At 34.2% G+C, this 23,276-nt stretch overlaps 1 protein-coding gene across 1 annotated transcript; it reads left to right on the forward strand.

Moving 5' to 3' along the window:
* Positions 1–384: 384 nt before the first annotated feature.
* On the forward strand, positions 385–6,414 carry LOC149143589 (pyruvate decarboxylase 1-like). Its single transcript, XM_089451884.1, has 4 exons — positions 385–447; positions 1,604–2,071; positions 2,176–2,339; positions 6,018–6,414. Exons 1-4 carry the CDS (start codon positions 385–387, stop codon positions 6,412–6,414), a joined length of 1,092 nt encoding a protein of 363 aa, XP_089308010.1.
* The last annotated feature ends 16,862 nt before the right edge of the window (positions 6,415–23,276 follow it).

Here is a 23,276-nt window from a genome sequence, read left to right on the forward strand (position 1 = left end):
TAATCTTGGTGTCATAAATCTACTACTCATCTAAAATAATGCTATGAGGTATATGAATAGTTAGAATAGACCATTCAATGGGTATCTTCACAAATGTATATTGTATGAGAAATCATTTAAATGGGATGATTTTCTTAAGGAGTGTTGCACTAATAGTGGGATTATCTATTATCACGATAATTTCAAAGAAAAGATAAAATCGCCTATAGCACGTGTTTAAAGTGAAAAACACGATTTTTTTTTTTTGCATTTGGATAGGAGAGGGCGTGGTGGGGTTTGGAGACATGGAGTGTTGGAGCCTTGGATATTTTGCCATTTTGCCATTTTGGAGCTAAAATAGAAGAGTGGGCTAAGGAGGAGACAAATTATATCCATAAAAATTGTATGGGCACCAATGAGGATAACAAGGATAACAAAGTTGTGAAGGAGCCCTTCAAACCTAAACGTGTAATGAATATACTATGCGATGTAATAATTTTTTGAACTAGTGATCCTAAATATTAATATGGTGGTCTATCCTTGGAAGCAACACCCCAATCTATGAACAATGTCAAGTGAATAATAATCAAGGGAATATTATTCATGTCTGTGAAAATAAATCCACCATGTGCATAGTATGAGTATTGATAGAAGCCATCTAGAAAGCTTTTCTCCAAATCCATGAAGAATACATTAGATATTTTTATAGCCTACAGGATTGAGTACACAAGGAATATGTAAAGATTTTAATGATATAGAATTTGATCGTGAAGAGAATTAATATGAGGAAGGGTGTGCCATTTATTTTTGTAGTGTTGTTATGTTATTTGATATTGTATATAATATAAAATATTATACTCATAGGGGTATTTAGAGAGTATAATATTACTATTAACTACTTTCAACAATGAATAATGGTTTCCAATGTTATAGGTTGATTTATCATGCCTAGAAAGCTATTTACTTATTATAAAATCAAAAATAAATTTTGTCCTTCTATCTTCAGAAGTTGCAGATCCAAAATGACTAAACTTACATGAATATCTAACTAATGATAATAGGTTTTCATCACTAGTAATCGATATTGATTTCTTAGTTAAATATGTTAATTTATAAATTGTGGGAATTCTCTCTTATTGTCAACATTTAATTATGTATAACCATGGGAATAGGTTGAACAAATTGAATTATGCGCAAAATATTTTTTCATAATGTTAGATCATAATATTTTGTATTGTATTCATATTTATGGGTAAATAAGATATATGATTCTTGATTCTATTTCTGTTCACAACCAATATTAATATTAATTTTGTCTTGTCAATGTGGAGAAACTATCAACCCATCCAAGAAGCTCCATAATTGATTACATTGCATTTTGAATTCCCTTAGTATAGTATTCATTATACAAGTTAGGTTAGCTATGTAGTTATTATAGCAATAAGCTCTATTCAATTGCCAAATGAAAAACAATCCTATCTCTTAAAATAGTTATGTTTACGCCGTAAGGCGTTCCCTCTGAGATGAAATTTCCTCCTTGCCCTCGTGTCATCTCTCTGCTTCGTCCGATGAAGTGTTAGACGATAGGAGTGTCTCTCGCCGTTGATTCAATAATCGAGTTTAGAGGTGTGGCAAGAAATCAGTGGCCTGTCCATTGCCGAGCAAACAGGCGGGAGTAGCTCCACTGCCTTCTTCCTCGACACTGGGGCGCCACCTGGCGCGGAGGCTTTTTGAGGTTGGGGTCACTGACGTTTTCTCTGTTCCTGGGGACTTCAATCTCACCTTGCTGGACCATCTGCTGGCGGAGCCCGGCCTCAATCTCATTGGCTGCTGCAACGAGCTCACTGGCTACGCTACCGATGGGTATGCACGATCCAGAGGTGTGGGGGCTTGCGTCGCTACTTTCACAGTCGGGGGGCTCAGCATCATCAATGCGATCGCGGGGGCTTACAGTGAGAATCTGCCCGTCATCTGTATCGTCGGGGGGCCTAATTCTAACGACTATGGAACCAACCGCATTCTGCATCATACCATTGGGTTGCCTGACTTCAGCCAGGAGTATCGTTGCTTCCAGACGGTCACATGCGCTCAGGTCTCTGAAATTCCGTAGAATGTGATGTTATACTGTCATTGGATGAATGCTGGTTTCCTTCCTTTGAGTAGATCTAGGGGTGTTAAAATTTAAAAATTTTGCAGGTTATTGTGAATCACTTGGATGATGCCCAGGAGCTCATAGACTATGCAATTTCCACAGCGCTTATGGAGAGTAAGCCTGTGTATATCAGCATCAGCTGTAATCTTGCTGCCGTTCAACATCCCACTTTCGGCCGGCAACCTGTTCCATATTCTCTAACACCCAGGTAACAAATTCTTGGAATTTCATTAATGTGTGTTGTTCTTTGAACCTAAGTGACTCTTGGTTCAATTGCGAGAAGCTTAAATTGCCAGAAAAGTGTGGGTAAGTCAGATATAATTTCTCTGTAAAGGACCATTCGTAATTTGGTAATCTGCTTGTTGACAAGAGGTGGAAACCTATTGGTTGTCGAGTATTATTTTTTTGGAATGATTTTTTCATTTATGGTTGTAAGGTTTTGTCTATAAAGAAAAATTACATTTCATTTCTTTAGCAAAATATGAATCGCGTAATGAAAACTTTCAGGGTGCGTTTAGGAGATGAGTGTTCTTTGAAGAGCAATTAGAAACACTTTCCGCATCTCATGTTTGAGATGTCATTGTTTTTGTGGTCATCTTCTAGGATCATATGTTATACTGATCCTATATATATGAATTTTGATCAAAGGTTGAGCTGTGGCCCTCCATTTAGGCACACAGGATACTGCTACTTTTTGTGCTTGGTTAGCATGTTTAGTGTCATACTTTGCAAGAGCAGTAGGAGCCATTTTTTGCAATATGAATAAAATAGCAAGTTTTTTTGGTTATGGTTTTTAGATTTAGAACATCCTTGGTATCCATCTTTTCGTTACATAGTCGGTGGATATATATTAAACTGATCTAATCAAACATCTGTTACTCTATTGCAGACCTTTTGTATCCAATTAAACATCCGTCACAGTGGTTTTGTAACAAACTTTGTTAAGGAATGTGGATGTTTAATATTGGTTGGCCTATATAACAAATATAAGCAAACCTGTTATTCTGTTAATGTGGTTTTGTATCAAACTTGATATCAAGGAATGATGGTGTTCAATGTTGGTTTTTTTGTTGTCTAGTGGTATGCCAGTGGGAGTCCACAATGATAGACCGGGTTTGATTCCCACTACCTTGCTTGTAGGCTACCGAGGGGATTCATACATGCTCTTGGGTGGGTCCTGTTAAAATCAAAAGATTGATGATGTTCAATGATATGGGTTAGAAAATATCTTTTTCAAAGCGAGAAAAATGCATCTTTTCAACATGATCAGAGAGAGAAACAACAATAATGGAGGCTTAGAGATCATAGCATAAATAGTTTTTGAAGGTTGGCGGTCACAAAAGATGTGATTTTTTTATCGAAAGCATAGAGGTTTGGAGGGATAACTTTGGAGGCAGATATAACAAGAGGGGAAATTGAAGAAATGAATGAAGAAAACAAAATAATAGGATGACAAGGAGGGAAACAAAAATGAAAGGATCAGTAAAAAGCCTAGTTAGTAACTAAATTTAATTAATTACGTCGTAAGGCGTTCCCTCTGAGATGAACTTTCCTCCTTTCCCTCGTGTCATCTCTCTGCTTCGTCCCATGAAGTGTTAGACTATAGGAGTGTCTCCCGCCATTGATTCAATAATCGAGTTTAGATGTGTGGCCGTTGATGTATGCGTTGGGCATGCATCTTATCACGCGTTTATGGTGGCTAACTAACTCATCCAGCGGTAACTTCATCACCAGGTTCCAGATCAACGGACAATAGAACCGAAGGATGGTACATAGTTTTGCAGGGAAAAGTTGAGCCAAGGCCACCTCCATCTCACGCCTCTGGGCCATCCAGGAAGACCTCTGGAAGAACCTTTATTTTTCATACAAAGTGGCCTTCGTTGGACTTTCAGGCAGTGGTTTTAGGTAGAACCGAAGGCTGCACAGGTCGGGTGAAGAGGCGGAGAGATGAGGGGCCGAGGCCGGGCAATGGAACACAGCACAGGATCTGATAAAATGGCTTCAAGTAAAAGACGCGAGGAGGCGTCTCGGCTTGGTCCGTGGAGCCACCAATATCAAGAAACACCCCTTGATTTCAAGAACATTAATTGGGCGAAACCCTACTTTTCTCTACACATATTCAATGTTTGCAGTTGAAGTTTCCTGTGCACACCATAAATACACAATTCCACTCCCATCCTCCATTTTATTCAAATGCCATATCTGAGATTATCAAATAATATTCGATTTAAAAATCATGTTACTGCACAAAGATAAACTAGACTATGCCCCTTTCAGATGGCCTAGGGTTTGTAAGTCAGTGCAGACAGAAGAAGAATCAAGGAGTCATGTGCCTACAAGCACCCACAGTGCTTTAACTTTTCCTCCCTGGATTTCCACTAGAAGTTCATCAACATCCCCCAAAGAAATTGGGGGCTATTTCAGTTGGAATCTCTCTCATTTAAACAGAGAATCGATTGAAGTCTTTGAGGGTTCTCTGCAGCGAGAAAATATGAATGACTACCAGGATGAGGATATAATTGAATTGAATGCACACGAAGCTGAATTCTTTCCTATAATTCCGGCAACCAAATCCAATAGCCTTGATCAATTAGCCCATCATTCAATGACAGCCCCCAATCCCATGTGGTTCCTGAGCTGAAGGTTTCGGCTCCATCCAACTCGTTTCCCGGGCTTTGTATAGAAAAAAACTCTGACAATAATGTTATCGATTCTGCAGAAGATGAAGATCATTCAATTGAGAATGGCAATGTCGAAATTACACCGATGCCTTTCGGTCCTGCAAAAATGGCCTTGACAAATTCACTTTGGGGTGTATTTTCTTGTAGTTCCCTGGGCAAATGTTTTGCGTCAAATCGTTGAAACAACAGATGGAAAAGGTCAAGCAACCAGTGCCAGAAATTATGCGACAGAGCAAAGACGAGAAACTATGCTATAACATTCTCAATCATATTCAGATGTAACATTCTCAATCAAATATGTATGAATTGAACCAATTTGCGAGCCAATTTAAATTGATGTTGTTAGATTTAGCAATCTAGATATGTACGATTAGTTGAAGATATGCAATGTTGCCAACATGTCTCTGTTTATTGAGGTAGAATGGTCAAGCAAGCAAAGCTGAAGGAGAAATAGGCAATTAAGAAGAAAGAAAGAAATGAACAGAAGAGATGGAACAGAAATGGCTAGAACAGGAACTGAAAAGGGAGAAGATGAAACAGGTTAGTTGAATTCTTATAAAAGAATGCAAGCTTTAAAAGATAATGTTTGGAGCTTTTACTAACATTTATTATTGCAATTCTAAGAAAAGGAACAAGCTCGTGCTCAGAAGGAAGCTATTATTCAAGTAAGATTTTCAGGCCACACTGCTTTCTTTGATTGCTTGTCAAAATAGATTTGCATCATTTTTAATCCAAATTCTCATGCAAATATGAAAGTGGGAAATTGGCAATTTTGATTTGCTATGTGAGATTATCAAAATTATGAGGACATGTTACCCCTATATTGAATTTATCATGTTATTTATTTATTTGATTTCACCAACATGTTTCCCAATTTTTTCAGTCTTCTATTTTCTGTAGTATATGTGGAATATTGTCTTACATTATTACAGTCAAACTCAAATTCAATCAGGAAACCTCTTTTTCCCAACCATTATACAAGTCTGATAGGAAACACATCTACTCTGCGTTCCATGAGGGCACCATATATAGTTGATAACATCGTTGGTTGTCTTGAATTAGGAGAAAGAAAAGAAACGACAACAAGAGAGGTAGAAAAAAACAGAAACAACGTGAAAAGGGAAGAAGCTGAGATGAAAAAACAACTTGCAATACAAAAATAGGCGGCACTCAATTGAATAACTTTGATTTTTTGGTGCACACAGGTCCCACCTGGAAGCTTGGCACAATATTAATTGGAGATTTTCTCCACAAGGACATCTAAGTTGGGGTATCCGACATAAACCCAAAGTTGCATTGTTCAATGAACTTCGTTTGATGGGGGCATCTGCTGAAGCTGTTGCATTGGCAAAAGTGCAATCCTCTGCAAGCAAAAAATGGACTTACGGTGATGTTGAAGATTATGAGTTCATGCCAAAGAACCTTGCGAATGACTGGGAAGAATTTTTAAGTGATATTTTGCCCGGAAATAATGGAAATACCACTGCAGAAAGAGAAACTAGGCTCCATAATAAGAGAAGAAAGCTTTTGCAGTTTGATCACAGCTACAAACCTGATTATTATGGAACCTTCTCCAAGAAAAAGAGAAGATACTTTGCATAGTCTGAAGGCTGTTAATTATTAAAGAAAGATATAGTGTTGTTAACGTTGATAGACTACGATGAAAAATATATGTATCACCTTGAAGCTCAGGATTCCTAATCCTGCACTACGTGAGAGGGAAAGTTTTTGGTTTTGGTTGTCTGGCTTTAATGCAGTGATAGCTGTTTATTGATGTATAATGGTCAAGCAAACAAAGCTGAAGGAGAAAGAGGCAATTAAGAAGAAAGAAAGAAATGAACAGGAGATGGAACATAAATGGCTAGAATAGGAACTGAAAAGGGAGAAGATGAAACAGGTTAGTTGAATTCTTATAAAAGAATTCAAGCTTTAAAAGATAGTGTTTGGAGCTTTTACTAACATTTCTTACTGCAATTTTAGGAAAAGGAACAAGCTCGTGCTCAGAAGGAAGCTATTATTCAAGTAAGATTTTCAGGCCACACTGCTTTCTTTGATTGCTTGCTGAAATGGATTTGCATTATTTTTAATCCAGATGCTCATGCAAATATGAAAGTGGGAAATTGGCAATGTTGATTTGCTCTGTGAGATTATCAAAATTATGAGGACATGTTACCCCTATATTGAATTTATCATGTTTATTTATTTGATTTCACCAACATGTTTCCCAATTTTTTCAGTCTTCTATTTCTGTAGCATATGTGGAATATTGTCTTACATTATTACAGTTAAACTCAAATTCAATCAGGAAACCTCTTTTTCCCAACAAGCATGAGAAAAGAAAAGCTAAGATTTATACAAGTCCAATAGGAAACACATCTACTCTACGTTCCATGAGGGCACCATATATAGTTGATAACATCGTTTGTTGTCTTGAACCAGGAGAAGGAAGAGAAACGACAACAAGAAGAGGTAGAAAAAAAACAGAAAGAACGCGAAAAAGGAAGAAGCTGAGATGAAAAACAACTTGCAATACAAAAACAGGCGGCACTCAATTGAATAACTTTGATTTCTTGGTGCACACAGGTCCGACCTGGAAGCTTGGCACAATATTAATTGGAGATTTTCTCCACAAATACATCTAAGTTGGGGTATCCGACATAAATCCAAAGTTGCATTGTTCAATGAATTTTGTTTGATGGGGGCATCTGCTGAAGCTATTGCATTGGAAAAAGTGAAATCCTCTACAAGCAAAAAACGGACTTACGGTGATGTTGAAGATCATCAGTTCATGGCAAAGAACCTTGCGAATGACTGGGAAGAATTTTTAAGTGATAGTTTGCCCAACAATAATGGAAATACCACTACACAAAGAGAAACTAGGCTCCATAATAAGAGAAGAAAGCTTTTGCAGTTTGATCATAGCTACAAACTTGATTATTATGGAACCTTCTCCAAGAAAAGGAGAAGATACTTTGCATAGTCTGAAGGTTGTTAATTATTAAAGAAAGATATAGTGTTGTTAATGTTGATAGCACAATGAAAAACATATGAATCACCTTGAAGATCATGGATTCCTAATCCTGCACTACACGAGAGGGAAAGTTTCTAGTTTTGACTGTCTGGCTTTAATGCAGTGATAGCATTAGGCCTCGAAATCATTTCAGGAAGGATTGTCCTTTGGACTATGAGATTGATAGCGACATTTTTGGTAAAGAGTATTTATCAATATTTTTGTAAGTTTTTCTTAATCTGTTAAATATCTTTAGTTAGATCCCCGGGAAAGCCTTTCTGACTGCGACAAGGATAATGAGGAAGAAAAGATTGAGGTTGAGACAAAGAATTTTAAATCTGAAGAAGATGATGATAGTGACGGTTTTTTTTTTACCTAATGGATATCTTTATGAAGCTGAGGTAAATTCTAGAGAAATAATTATTTGATGAGGTTTTTTAATCAGGAGTACATAAAAGACCTTTGCCGTCATTTTAATATTTCTTGTTGTAATGCCCAAGTTTTCTTGGGGTAATTGAGGGTTCATCACGTTGTAGTGTTACTGCAATTTACCTCAAAATAATGTTTTTATGGAAGTTGGTATATAAATTGAGTGCAACCATAGTTTCTTTGGGGATGTATAGAGTTGAAGATAATTTTGTTGGCCTTGATCGTGCCATATGCTGTCCTAGTGTTATGACTGTCTTATATTTTAAATGTAGTCAAGAATGGTCATATTATCATTTGGTTCTTTTCAATGTTCACCAATATTTGGTTTGTTTTTCCTTACGAGAGCCACTGACATTTTATGTAGCAGCCTGTGAATGTTAGGGTTGTATCACAATTGGAGAGTCAGCCCACAAACATAGTTCAACAAGGTTTACTCTTTATTCTATCCAGAATTTTAAGTTTCTATTTATTCTTTTTAGATGGAATTTATGCATTTCGTTACTGTTGTTCATGTAAGCATATGTACATGTGTAGGTTGTGACCCTGGTGATGAATCTGTTGATGTTGGTGGGGATGAGATGCCTGCAACAAACTTCGCTAGTGTTGATATTGAGAAAGAGACGACAGTAGTTAGCATCGAATGTAGTAGCTCACGCAGTGATTATGGATCTTTCTCTAGTGGTATTGTCTTTGGACAGGAATTGAGCCTTTTGATGTTTCTCAAGTGGTATTCTGTTTTTGAGTTCATTCATTTACTTTGGTCATTCTTTTTTATCAGATTCTATTCTAATTTATGACTGTCTTATATTTTAAAAGTAGTCAAGAATGGCCATATCGTCATTTGGTTCTTTTCAATATTCACCAATATTTGGCTTGTTTGTCCTTATGAGAGCCACAGACATTTTCTGTAATAGCTTGTGAATGCTAGGGTTGTATCAGAATTGGAGAGTCAGCCCAAAAATGTAGCCCAACAAGGTTTACTCTTTATTCTAGCTAGAATTTCAAGTTTCTACTTATTCTTTTTAGATGGAATTTCTGCATTTTGTTACTATTGTTCATGTTAAGATGTACATGTGTAGGTTGTCACCGTGGCTCTGTGTTGAAATATGGAATTAGCTGCAGAACGTGAAAAAGGAAGAAGCTGAGATGAAAAACAACTTGCAATACAAAAACAGGCGGCACTCAATTGAATAACTTTGATTTCTTGGTGCACACAGGTCCCACCTGGAAGCTTGGCACAATATTAATTGGAGATTTTCTCCACAAAGACATCTAAGTTGGGGTATCCGACATAAACCCAAAGTTGCATTGTTCAATGAATGTCGTTTGATGGGGGCATCTGCTGAAGCTGTTGCATTGGAAAAAGTGCAATCCTCTACAAGCAAAAAATGGACTTACTGTGATGTTGAAGATCATCAGTTCATGGCAAAGAACCTTGCGAATGACTGGGAAGAATTTTTAAGTGATAGTTTGCCCGGCAATAATGGAAATACCACTACACAAAGAGAAACTAGGCTCCATAATAAGAGAAGAAAGCTTTTGCGGTTTGATCATAGCTACAAACTTGATTATTATGGAACCTTCTACAAGAAAAGGAGAAGATACTTTGCATAGTCTGAAGGCTGTTAATTATTAAAGAAAGATATAGTGTTGTTAAAGTTGATAGCACAATGAAAAACATATGAATCACCTTGAAGCTCATGGATTCCTAATCCTGCACTACACAAGAGGGAAAGTTTCTGGTTTTGACTGTCTGGCTTTAATGCAGTGATATCATTAGGCCTCGAAATCATTTCAGGAAGGATTGTCCTTTGGACTATGAGATTGATAGCGACATTTTTGGTAAAGAGTATTTATCAGTATTTTTGTAAGCTTTTCTTAATCTGTTAAATATCTTTAGTTAGATCCCTGGGAAAGCCTTTCTGACTGCGACAAGGATAATGAGGAAGAAAAGATTGAGGTTGAGACAAAGAATTTTAAATCTGAAGAAGACGATGATAGTGACGGTTTTTTTTTTAACCTAATGGATATCTTTATGAAGCTGAGGTAAATTCTAGAGAAATAATTATTTGAAGAGGTTCTTTAATCAGGAGTACATAAAAGACCTTTGCCGTCATTTTAATATTTCTTGTTGTAATGCCCAAGTTTTCTTGGGGTAATTGAGGGTTCATCACATTGTAGTGTTGCTGGAATTTATCTCAAAATAATGTTTTTATGGAAGTTGGTATATAAGTTGAGTGCAACCATAGTTTCTTTGGGGATGTATAGAGTTGAAGATAATTTTGTTGGCCTTGATCGTGCCATATGTTGTCCTAGTGTTATGACTGTCTTATATTTTAAATGTAGTCAAGAATGGTCATATCATCATTTGGTTCTTTTCAATGTTCACCAATATTTGGTTTGTTTTTCCTTACCAGAGCCACTGACATTTTCTGTAGCAGCCTGTGAATGCTAGCGTTGTATCACAATTGGAGAGTCAGCCCACAAACATAGTTCAACAAGGTTTACTCTTTATTCTAGCTAGAATTTTAAGTTTCTATTTATTCTTTTTAGATGGAATTTATGCATTTCGTTACTGTTGTTCATGTAAGCATATGTACATGTGTAGGTTGTGGCCCTGGTGATGAATCTGTTGATGTTGGTGGGGATGAGATGCCTGCAACAAACTTCGCTAGTGTTGATATTGAGAAAGAGACGACAACAGTTAGCATCGAATGTAGTAGCTCACGCAGTGATTATGGATCTTTCTCTAGTGGTATTGTCTTTGGACAGGAATTGAGCCTTTTGATGTTTCTCAAGTGGTGTTCTGTTTTTTGAGTTCATTCATTTACTTTGGTCATTCTTTTTTATCAGATTCTATTCTAATTTATGACTGTCTTATATTTTAAATGTAGTCAAGAATGGCCATATCGTCATTTGGTTCTTTTCAATATTCACCAATATTTGGCTTGTTTTTCCTTATGAGAGCCACAGACATTTTCTATAACAGCTTGTGAATGCTAGGGTTATATCACAATTGGAAAGTCAGCCCAAAAACGTAGCCCAACAAGGTTTACTCTTTATTCTAGCTAGAATTTCAAGTTTCTACTTATTCCTTTTAGATGGAATTTCTGTATTTTGTTACTGTTGTTCATGTTAAGATGTACATGTGTAGGTTGTGACGTGGCTCTGTGTTCAAATATGGAATTCGCTACCCAGTTTATGATAAAAAAGAAACACTAATAAAGAAACAAAATTACATAAAACGCTGGCCTATTTCTTCTATATTATTATTTCTTATACCGTTGCCTTACGACGTTTTCTTTGCAACATGTGGTGCAAATGCTAGTTCTTTCATTGTTAGTTTATGCATAAACATGTAATATAGCTAGAATATCTTACATTATTCATGGCTTGAATTCTTGGTAAAACCAATAACTTATGGTTTTGGCATACATATGATTTGAGTTTTGAGTAAAAAATTGAATCCTACTTGCATGAATTGAAATTACAAGATTTTTCCCATTAGTGCAACAAGTTGAAGATTATGGTTCTCTCAACAATCCCAGAAAGGAATTTTTTCCCCAAGAAGAAAAACCTTATATGGCACACCCATTAATGAGTATCATTTCTAATTCTTCTCATTCAAAAACATGCATGTAAACTTTAAATGTTGGTTGAAACCCTAGCTTCATTAAGTGTTGATGATCATTAGAAGTATAACGCCTTATGATCCTTGTTTGAAGATTACTTGTGTTATAGCTTAGAGCTACACCCTTATTATTAATATAAAAATATCATCTGACCTTACATGTGACAAGTATTACAATGAGATAAGGTCCACATTTACAAAGTCATTAGTAATCTCATAGTTGAGTTAAAAGGAAGAGCACAATAAAAAATACATTGAATATAGAAAGAAACTTTAGGTCCAGTGGTGAAAGCCTTATCCATTTATACTCTTAGAAAAGAAACTACCTTATTTTACACTCTTAGCATCAAACAAATTAAATGATGGTGAAATCATTGTGTAGTTGAGAAACATAGAGAGAGAAGAAAGAGTGCACATAAAAAGAAGGTATTCAATAAAACTCCTATGATGTAAGTCCTATCGTCTCCATTCACTTGTTTTAATAGCATTTATTCATGTTTTTGAAATATATTCTCATTAAGAAAATTCAGAAATACCCCATCATAATCCCACGTGTTGGATCAAGGATTGATCTAAATCACAAAGGTTTCTAATGGGACATATTCTTTCTTTTTTGGTAGGTGGGACTACACACAGGTTTTTAACTAATGACCTTAACATGAAGGAGTTCCTTAAAAGTACACCCAATAAACATCTATTCAAAATCCCTTTGGAATGGGGGAGAAAATATGATCATGAGGGAAGACATGTAATCACATTTTCCAAATTTGATATGTTAATGTGATGTATTTGTCACAATCACAAAGCCTTATTTAAAAAAGGGACTAATATCCTCCCATGATGTATATTGTTTCCAACCACTCTACATCAATGATGTAGTATCATCTCACTTATAACTCTCTCATGTCATGGAAAATTTAGTGAATTAATTAAATGAAACTTATCAACCACAATTAACAAATTGGTAAGGAACTTTGCACGTACACTCAAGCACTGTGATGGAAACATGTCAACAATATGAAATCCACACTAACAACATCTTTAACACCATGGTCGTGTGCACAAACTATATTATTATTCAGTGTCAATTGTGTGGTTTTTTAGTTAACACCTTCCTGCCAACATGACATGAAAAGCATGGCCAATGGGATTTTGAATCTTAGCTTCAACTCGTGGTTAACTAAGGAAAGGAATGAGGAAGTGGGAATATAATAAAGGGTATTCATAGTTGTCAGCCCTTCGTTTTATGAATTATTTTTGCTAACCTATTGAAAATTTTGATACAATTTTCTCAATAACTTGACTCTCATATAGAAAAGATATATTTTTTTATGGGTTATAAGGTTACTTTTATATTTATTTATTGTGTGCTCATGATTTTCTTATTTTATTAAATTGGAGAATTTGAATTACATAGGGAGGTTGAGATCCCAAAAAATAATGTAGGTTTAAGGATAAGACCGATCAATCAAAGAAGTGATTAGGATTTCAATTAGATTTTCCCTCTAATCGTACATAGGAGGATAGCTTGATACACTAGAGAACTTATACTTTTTTCAATGTTATTATTTATCTAGTACTGCCAACACCTCATGTTGAAGTAGGATAAATCCCATTTCCCTATCATTATGACAGGTTTTCAATAAGAGAATAAGATAACTTTTTTTTTCATTTTTAGTTGTTCTTATCTAAACCTTGGTTCCAATAGCACCCCTTATTAGGTCCCACTCAACAAGAGTTCCGATAACACATATATGCATCTCTTTCTTATATTTCAATTCTATTTCATTGTTGATTATATACTTCTATATTACGACTATTAATTCCTATAGTACACTAAGATAACTAGTTAATTCATGTTATTTCTAAAATTTATATATTTTTCTTCGTGGATTTGAATAAAACTTATGTTATTTATACTTCCTCCAATTAATTGCTACGATTTAGTTTATAACCCTTAGTACTTGAAGCATGTTTGGTAAGAAATATAATATTTCTAAAAGCTATAAGGATTGGATATCTAATAGCATAATTTCGTATCTTAGTCCCAACAATGCATTAACCTATTTCTATGGGAAATTTTAGGGGATAATATTTGCAGGTTGGCTAATTTTTCATGCTTTTCTCGAAAAGAACATTTGCCAATTTCCATTTTTTTAAGAAATTATTCGCCCAAATTTTAGAGTATAAAATTATTTTACCAAAAAAAGGAAAAAATTGTATACACAATAATATAAATTATAATTAGAAATCAAAATAACTTTATAAATTTTTTGTCAAACATCTTACAATTTACATATTATGTACTAATAACATTCGCCAAGATTTCTAAAATTTAAGATAAAGTTTCATCCTTACAATTTTCCCTATCTATTTCTTTATTCCATCACAAATGAATTGATATATTTATCCACACTTGTACATTGTGAAGGGAGTTACAATGAATATCACAAGATTTATGGTATGTAGTATAGAGAAATGACTAGTTAAAGTCCAACATTCCACCTATGCAATTATTTAGAATTCTATTTGATTTGAAATTAAGATCATTCTAGTTGCATACATATTGAATCACACCTCATAAGTTTCCAAAAAACATAGGTTGACCTTTAAAGTGAGCTAAGATATTCAATATTCATTGTTGCATTATTATTCATTTTAAAATATATTAAAAAACAAAATATCATTTCATAACTAGTTTGCATGAATCAACCTAGAGACACATCTCGTACACTTTTACCAAAAAATTGTAATCTAAAATTTGCAATCTAAGTGTGAACTAAACTCACTTGCCTTTACCTAAGAGTGTGGTTTAATAAATATAGATGAGATTCACAAAGAGTCTAATAACATGTAACATATTCTTAAATCTTCTATAATCAATGTTTTCTTAACCTTATCTGAATACTCTCATAGTAGTTTTGTCTCCCAACAATATAGGAGGTCTAAAACAAGGTATAAAGGAAGAAAAATAATGAAATATGATTAGAAACACCTAATTCTAAGATAAATATATCAAATACCAAAGTGATAATATTAAAAAAATCACCCTTATCCTGATAGTTTGTTGTCGTGTCTTTAATCATCCTATCCACACAATTCGATATACAATATAAAAAGTTGCATTATTGAAGTACTTGATCCATGAGATCAATTTATTTTAATATATAGGAACTCTTTGGATGAAAAAAATTGCTATAGGTATTTCATGTTTTTCTCTCCTTCTTAGGGTTTCCTCCCTTAGTGATCAAAATCTCCTTAGTGGATTCAATGCTTTCCCCATTTATGTGATCAATATCCCTTGATTTCTACATGTTCGTCTTTCTATCATCATGAATTATAGGTACATGGGTATTGAGTATCTTGATATCCCCCATGTTAATAATCTTATATTGTTAGTGAATGACTGAAACTATGAAGTCATCTATATAATGCATCTTCTAGATTTTTCCCATATAAATTCTAGTAGTGTGGGAAGAACAAACAAACCTGGAATACATAGGTCTCGAATTTGAAATACTGATATGATAAGTTTCTTCTATTTTCTATCAATGCCACATACCTTAAACTATTGAATTATAATATCAGATCTAGAGAAGAAGTATTGTATGTTTTTGAAGTTTCATGGGTTCAAATATGTGAATTCATTTTCTAATTGATGTCCTCTCAAACCATCCATATTTCCAAATAACCCATATAACCTAGTTCATGTGTCATTTGGAGTTGTAAAAGAAAAAAAAATGGAAGAGAAAAACTATATAAATGTACAACAATGACGTCACATAATCCATGTCCATTTTGTTAAAGTACCTTGCCTTCACTAGAGATAAATTGATATTTCTTTAGTATGCATAACGACTATAAATTTCCTTACTTCATATTAGAATAATTATGTTGGGCTTCCCCTCAAATAGTTAAATGGAGTAAGAATAACAATGATAATTAGAGTATACAGTATGTTTGGGTTGTTCAATTCTATATGAAATACAATAATATGAGTATATTTTTCACAAAGTCCTTAAATTCTTTGATACCTTATTGTATTTTAAGAATGAAAATATCTAATTGTGTTAAAAACAACTACATTAACAATTGCATGAAAAAGAGTGAATAGAGAATAAAATAACACTAAAATAGACTAAGAGAATGAAAGACTAATTTGAATTTCCTCCCAATGGACTAGACAACTGCTTCTCTAGATTACAATTAAATAGAAAAATCCTAGAGAGAAGTAATGTGGAGTAGCTATGCTTCCCTGTGCATGCACAACTAATAGAAAAGGAACTCTTAGATCCAATTAACTAGCCCAAAAATAGAGTTTTATCGTCTAAAATATAGATAGGGTCAATAATAAGGTTGGATAAGGATAGGTTGAGCCATAAAGAAGTGATAATTATAGCACACACATGAAACTCTTAACCGAAGAACTCTTGAAATACTCAAAGAATAGAACTAAAAGTCAAAGGATAAGTATTCTTATGATAAGAGGATAAGAGTATAATGTTTTGGATGAGGAATGTCCCTAGAAATAAGAAGGAATTATGCACATGTGAATAAATAGGTTATGGATAGGGAAGTGTGGAGTAATGGATAAGATATATTCATGTCACTACCTAGTCAATGCCTAATCACTACAGATGTCATCATACATGAAAATTATAAGTAGGCATATTATAAGTTGTAACTTCTAAAAATAGTAGGAGGTAATGCACCTGTACACCAACAAGTGAAGCAAACCTTCATAAAGAAATGCATGGATCATTGCAATTCTAGAAAAACTAGAGATTAGATTTTTAGAATGATACAAAGAGAGAGTGAATCCCTAGAATATTATGAAGAAATATCTCAACTTAGTTAGAAGAGTACATATATTTGCATGATAGATTAGGAATACCCAAAACTTGTGCTTCTTAGAGGTGTGAGTGAAGAGTTAATTAAGGCTTTGAACTGGCTATGATTCATTAATAAAAAGTGTAAAGGACCAAAAATACATTCCTAACAAGATATTTGAAAATTATAAAATGAGGTGGTCAGGCCTCTTAGGAGAATTGAAAATTATGTTATAATATACCACACCTTCAATCCATTAAATATGCACTATTACACAATAAATAAATTAGGGAAATATGCATTAAGAAACCTAATAGAAAGAAAAAACACCCCTTGTAGTTAATGTTATGGGGAAGCTTGCTAACCTGGTTTTACAAAAAGTCTTCACCCCCATCCATTTTGATGTAGGGAATCACGTATGTGTATATTGGAAAATTTTTGATATAAACTATTTTAGCAGACTCATGAGCTACAATTACTGTAATTAACAAGGATACCTAGCTAATACTGAACTTAGGAGAATAGTTACGACATACAAATACTATCCTTCAACTTGAAAATAGATAAACTGTTACTCTAGAAGGAATTTTATAGGACATCATTATACCAATTAATTCTTGGGAGTAACCAAGACACTTCATTATTTTAAAAGCTGAATGTAGACTTAATGGGTATCCACTAATCCTAGGTAAACCTTGGATGGTAACAACCAATGCATTGATAAACTATAGTTCAACATATATGACCTACTAATCCCCATATAAACCCCATGTTAACCTTAAAGCCCCCTATTAATTAAGATATATTGGGTAAATACATTTCTATTTCTATATTATTATGTAGGCTAGTACCTTTAATGGTCCTATTATATTGTAATTATATCCATTGTCTCCTATATACATACGAAGGAGACCTAGTAATAGTATCATCAAATATTGTCTTGTACATTGTATTCATTGTAAAAGGAGGTTACCCCTTGAATTTTCTGGGTCTATATTATATTATTTCGATGACTAGGCACACATGTGGGGGATGGTAGGCCCCCATGTTCATTGCACCAGGTGTAGTAGGGGTGTCATAGGCGGGTGGAAGCCCCCTTCTGTCAGGGGGTTTATAGTGGGGCGGTAGCCCCCCAACATGGTGTTTAGCGTAGCGGATGAGATATTTTTTTAGCTATATATATGTGGAACCAAGGATGGGGGGCAGACCCAAAGATTGTGGGAGGACCTACCCACAGTTTTGTGGATGGATTTTGCACATTGTTTTACGTATGATGGTTTTTTGCCTAATGTATTTTGTAGATTTAGTTAAGGGAATTATGGTTATGTTATAATCCAAGGTTAATATATTGGGGTTTATTAATTCTTTGACATGTATATATATGTATTGTAACATTGAAAGGAACATAATTAAATAATTAATCTGGTAGCCCCAGTATTTGAACTCAAGGAAAATCTATGAGTATTTATTTTATGTTCTCTTCATTGTATATTTTCTATTTTAAGAATTCATTTGCACGTAATTGTTGTACACGGTTAAAATCTACAGTTGGTATCAGATTTGTTTCGGCTTCAAAGGAATGCCTTTATTTTTGAAGTATTTTTCTAGGGACTGTGGTAGGCCCTATTTAGTGGGAGATTTGTGAGTTCGATTCTTGCAGTGAAAGAAGATGGAAAATTGTGGAAAGATAGAGAACAAGAAATTTATTGGTTAGAGTTTGAAGTTGTGGAAGCTCTAGATGGAGGATATTTTGGTGGATAATGATCAGTGGATCATGTTAGATCTGAGTACCAAACCAATGAAAATGCTTGCATAATACTTGGTGGTGTTGGATTAGAAGGTAAAGACCACAATATGGTTGTGTATATAAAATTTAGTATTGTTGAATGTATCATGGGAAGCTACAAGGGAATTTCTACCAATATAAGTCTCCGTGGAACAAATTGCTCCTATGGAAAAATATATATAGCCTTAGAATGAAGGAAGGAGACTCGGTGACAAAGCATGTAAACACATTTAATAATGTGGTGAGAAAGTTATTATCTATTGATATAAAAAATTTAGACAATGATAACTGCATAAGTTTTTTGTGTTCTCTACCAGATTTGTGGGATATTTTGGTTGTTGTAATAGGTAGAAATACAAATACCTTGAATTTTGATGAAATTGTCTCATCCTTGTTGTCAGAGGAGATGAGATGAGAAAATATGGAGAGCCAGAATGGAGATGCATTGTTTGTACGAAGACAGTCCTTGAGAAGAAACAAAAATAATTCCTCGAGTGGGAGATCTAAATCTAGAGGGAGATCCAAATATCCACGAAAACCTGTAAATATATTTTAGAAATGTCGAAAGGAAGGCAACTAGAAAAAATATTGTGTATCTAAAGCTCCTCAGAAATGAAAGGGATCAGAAATTTGGAGAGAAACAGTTAAAATTGGAGAATGTTGTCAAACGCACCCTTCCTTTGTCAAACATGCCCTCTTAGTGTCCAACACACCCTCCAACTTCATAGTTGAATCTGGGTCCCTTCCCGGTGTCAAAATTTTCTCCAATATAGCTCGTTGGAAATCCCTTCGTGTTTAATTTCCAAATATGCCTTCAGGTTTCAATTTGGAGGTCATTTTCCCTGTCAAAATTCCAATCTCACAAAACTGGTAAAGGCGCAGTGACGAGGCCAAAAAAAGAGGTAGAAAGGTGATTTTTTAGTGGTTTTTGACCCTTTTAGCTGACTATTTTTCCCAAAAAAAGAGCACAACACCCTAGGTGTGGCGCGTTTGACAAGCAACTGGTCAAAGACACCCTCTTTTTGCCAAACACTCCCTCCATTTTACAGGGTGATTTTTACTACCTTCCTAGTGCTAAAATTGAGCCTAGAATAGCTCATTGGAACTATTTACCTATCTAGTTTCCAAATCTACCTTTAATTTCCAAGATGGACTTGATTAGACCCTCCGAAAGTTGATTCTCCCATGAATAGTTAGAAAGTGCAGAATGAGGGTGCAAAAATGAAGCGTGATCTTGAAAGAAACTTTTGGAGGTCTTCCTCAACTCCAAATGGAGCTCATTATTTCTCATTGGACACTCCATATAGGAGAACAATTGATTTTCCAAACGTTGCTCTAGAAGGGCAACAACCTTCTTGTAGAAACTTTATTTTTGACATTTCTCCAAAACCATGACACTTGTGTAAGAAAAGAGTTTTTTCATTATTTTCTTATGATTGACAAAAACCTCTCTGACTTTTGTAAAATTCATCTTTGTTTGTTTGGAAACGTACTTTGAAACAAAATTGGCCCTATGTGTGGTAAATGATTTGTCTCTTGGAATGTCTTCTTGAAAAATGATGGAGAAGTGATGTTTATGAGTTGGAATGACCTCATACTTGCTGAAACGACCTACCTTAGGCCTCCTTTGCTCAGATTTCTTTGATTCTACAGCCAACCCTAGCTCTATGGGAGAGGAAATTAGGGTTTAGTGCTTGTGGAAAATGATGATTTGGATGTTTTTAACCCTTTGAAAATTTACCCTTTCACTTGAATATTTCCTTCAAAAAATTGATCTTTAGATGGTCTTTGAGAACTCTTTGAATTTGAGCTTCCTTTAATGAAGTTGGCATATAGGATTGAGTTGGCAACTTAGTAACATTACTTATTACATACATGAAAATAAAATTACATGATGAAATAATCATTTCTCTTTACAAATCATCCTCACATGATGACCCTAAAAAACCTAATGAGACCTTGAAGGATTGAATTTCAAGATGACATTACTGATGCGATGGCATGATGTCATTAACTTTATGGACAATGGATACTGAGCAAGGTTGAAATGAGCCAGCAAGGGGTAAATTTCTAAAAGGAGTAAAGGAAACCCTAATTCAACCTTCAGTGACCAAAATTTTGCATGAAAACCTAGTCGAATGATTAAAATTTCAGAACGGGACCCTAATAAGATATGAAGATAGGATTTTTGATCAATCATGGTAGTATGAAAATACTGACACTAGCATCATGAAGAGCATCTTAGTATTTGTTTTATAGACATTGTGGTAAACTGTAATACACTGTTTTAACAGTCGATCAAGCATTTTTTATTAGATACATGAGGTAGGTAATATTTAGACGATAATATCTCGGTGCCTTTAAACAGATAGTTAAAAGTTATTTTGTTCAAATCCTCTTCTTCTATCATTTTTCTTTGCAGTGAAAGTTTTGTGTATCTCCATGTTTAGATTTGACTTTGTATGACTCGAATGGTTTTCACATGAAATTTCCCTTTAAAAACCTACTTTTTGTGGTTTATTGATGAAACATTCTACCATTCAGTAGAAATAAAAAAAATCTCTCTTTGTGATATTCCAATAAGTCGTTGAGAGGCTATGACTTTATAAAACATATAAATGTCAAAGAGAAAAAGGGTCACTATAGAATCCCTGATTCTGTAGTATCCCTATCTTATTTCTATTTGTATATTATAATGCCTTAATAACACTTTATTTCATATGCTTGATTGAATTATATATAATCCCTAACATCTACATGTGGTATATTTGATGAAAAGTTATTACCTAATGAATTATAAACTATGTGATAATTTACGCTTGACTTTTTTAACATTTGGTTTCTTTTCAATATTTTTATATTTGTTATATCATTAAGTTATCATATAAGACTTGGTTTAAATATATTACTGACTAGACAACTCATTTATGATTATTGTGAGTTTATATTCATGTGTATGGTCATGTTCCTTTTGAAAGTTTCATATTTTCAATCATGAGAAATGATGGTTCTCATGCTAAGGGTTATTGCTTTGAGGTTTATATTAGGTTTCATGGGTGATTTGAAATTCTTGTCACAGATGCTAATCCTGATCTGCACTAATTTTCTCAAATCCACCATCCACGGTCACTCATATATGATAGCCATTAATGTCTCTATACCATACCTCCCAACTCTCAATGTTTTAGTTACCCCTTGGGGTTTCTAGGTTACCAACACGTTGTTGTTTCATTGTTGTTGTTCATATTTTTTACATTGCTATGTAAGTTAGGGTTTGGTGACTATCTCATTGTGAATTTTATCTCTACATTTCACGCTAATTCCTAGTTGAAACCCTCTTGGATTCTAACCATAGAACCCCTTATCATGTTTAAATCCATTGGAGCTCACATAATAGAGGCATATGATGAGTATGTAGACTTGTTCCCCCAAGTCAGCTAGTGGGATTTACTTCAGTTGTTTCAGGGTTATAGTAAAGGAGTTGTGAAGGATTTTGCCTCTTCTTTCGATACGAAGAAAGATTGAGTGGGTTATCTAGAGATGGTTATAGATATTGATTTCATTGTAGAAACTACTCATATCCCCTTTGAGAGAGATAAATGGTCTAAAATTTTTATAATGTGTGACATTCCCTTGAAGAAAAACTTGTGTTTCAAATGAAAATAACATTGAAACCCTCAAACCTACTCGTGCTCTTTTAAGTAGAAGCATGAACAAGAGTACCATTTTCTATCATATGGAATTAAAATTAGAATTTAAGGATAAAAGAGAAGTGAAACCCTCTAGGGTAATTCTTCGACCCAAAATTGCAACTAAAGAACATGTACATGTAAAATAAATGAATCAATATGAACAAAACCCTCAATCTAAAGTTAATATTAAACAAATTAAGAGGAAAATTTCCCGAGCAAGGCGAAACAAACAATAGAATACTCCTAGAAATGATGAGTTTGTCGATATCGAGGCTCATCTTAAAACCTTGCCAAAATGAAATAGGCCATAGGTCCAAGATAATTTGGGATTTTTGTGGTTATGTCGCTAGTTGTAATGACAGTCCTACAAGAAACATCCATTCAAATGAGGGTAAATTAAGAACATGTATTGGTACGAACAATAATTGCTCATTGTCTCATGTTTTGAAAAGTGTTTTCGTTAGCTTGTCCATGAAGATAATCAACTTAGAACTTCAGTTCAAGCTAAGGAAAGATACAAGGAACATAAATCTTCTAGTCCTAAAAATAAATTTCAATCTAAAGATACACATATTATTATTAGGTCATGAATGGTGAAAGTAGCTATATATTCTAATGTAGATGGATCTAATCGTGATAAGTAATGACTTTATTGTTATCTATGATCGGGAATTTTGAAGTTTTCAAGGGATGTATCTATTTTGATTTATTTTACTAAATTTAGGAAAGGGAAAATACATAATCCCTCATTTTGTAGCAACCCTGTCTTCTTGTCCATATAAATGCCTAATATGTGTCTTGTTGGTTGTACCAATTCCTCCATATTCACCAAATGATGACCTTAGATACCACAAAGGAGGGTAACTAAGGTATAGAGGAGAATAAGTTTCTCACACTTTTAATTTAACTATTAATAATTATTAGGTGAATAGTAGAGATTTAACCTACATGGAATATGCTAGAATAGTCATAGTAGTGTTCACATATCAAGGGTTAAGATATACCTCCAAGTTAATTATGTTGTTTTAAATAATTTATGTCAAATTGTTTAATTAAAGAAAACATCATATCAACATATGCCATATT

This window comes from Pinus tabuliformis, chromosome X (genome assembly GCF_031772625.1).
Source record: "Pinus tabuliformis cultivar Carrire ecotype Pingquan chromosome X, CPIR1, whole genome shotgun sequence".
Lineage (NCBI taxonomy): Eukaryota > Viridiplantae > Streptophyta > Pinopsida > Pinales > Pinaceae > Pinus > Pinus tabuliformis.

What these genes read in the sequence shown, in the direction of transcription:
- LOC149143589 (XM_089451884.1), top strand. Translation starts at nt 385, where the DNA reads ATGGGCACCAATGAGGATAACAAGGATAACAAAGTTGTGAAGGAGCCC. An exon ending in AGCCCTTCAAACCTAAACGT is followed by an intron (nt 448 to 1,603) that starts GTAATGAATATA and finishes AATCGAGTTTAG; the next exon opens with AGGTGTGGCAAGAAATCAGT. An exon ending in AGACGGTCACATGCGCTCAG is followed by an intron (nt 2,072 to 2,175) that starts GTCTCTGAAATT and finishes AAAATTTTGCAG; the next exon opens with GTTATTGTGAATCACTTGGA.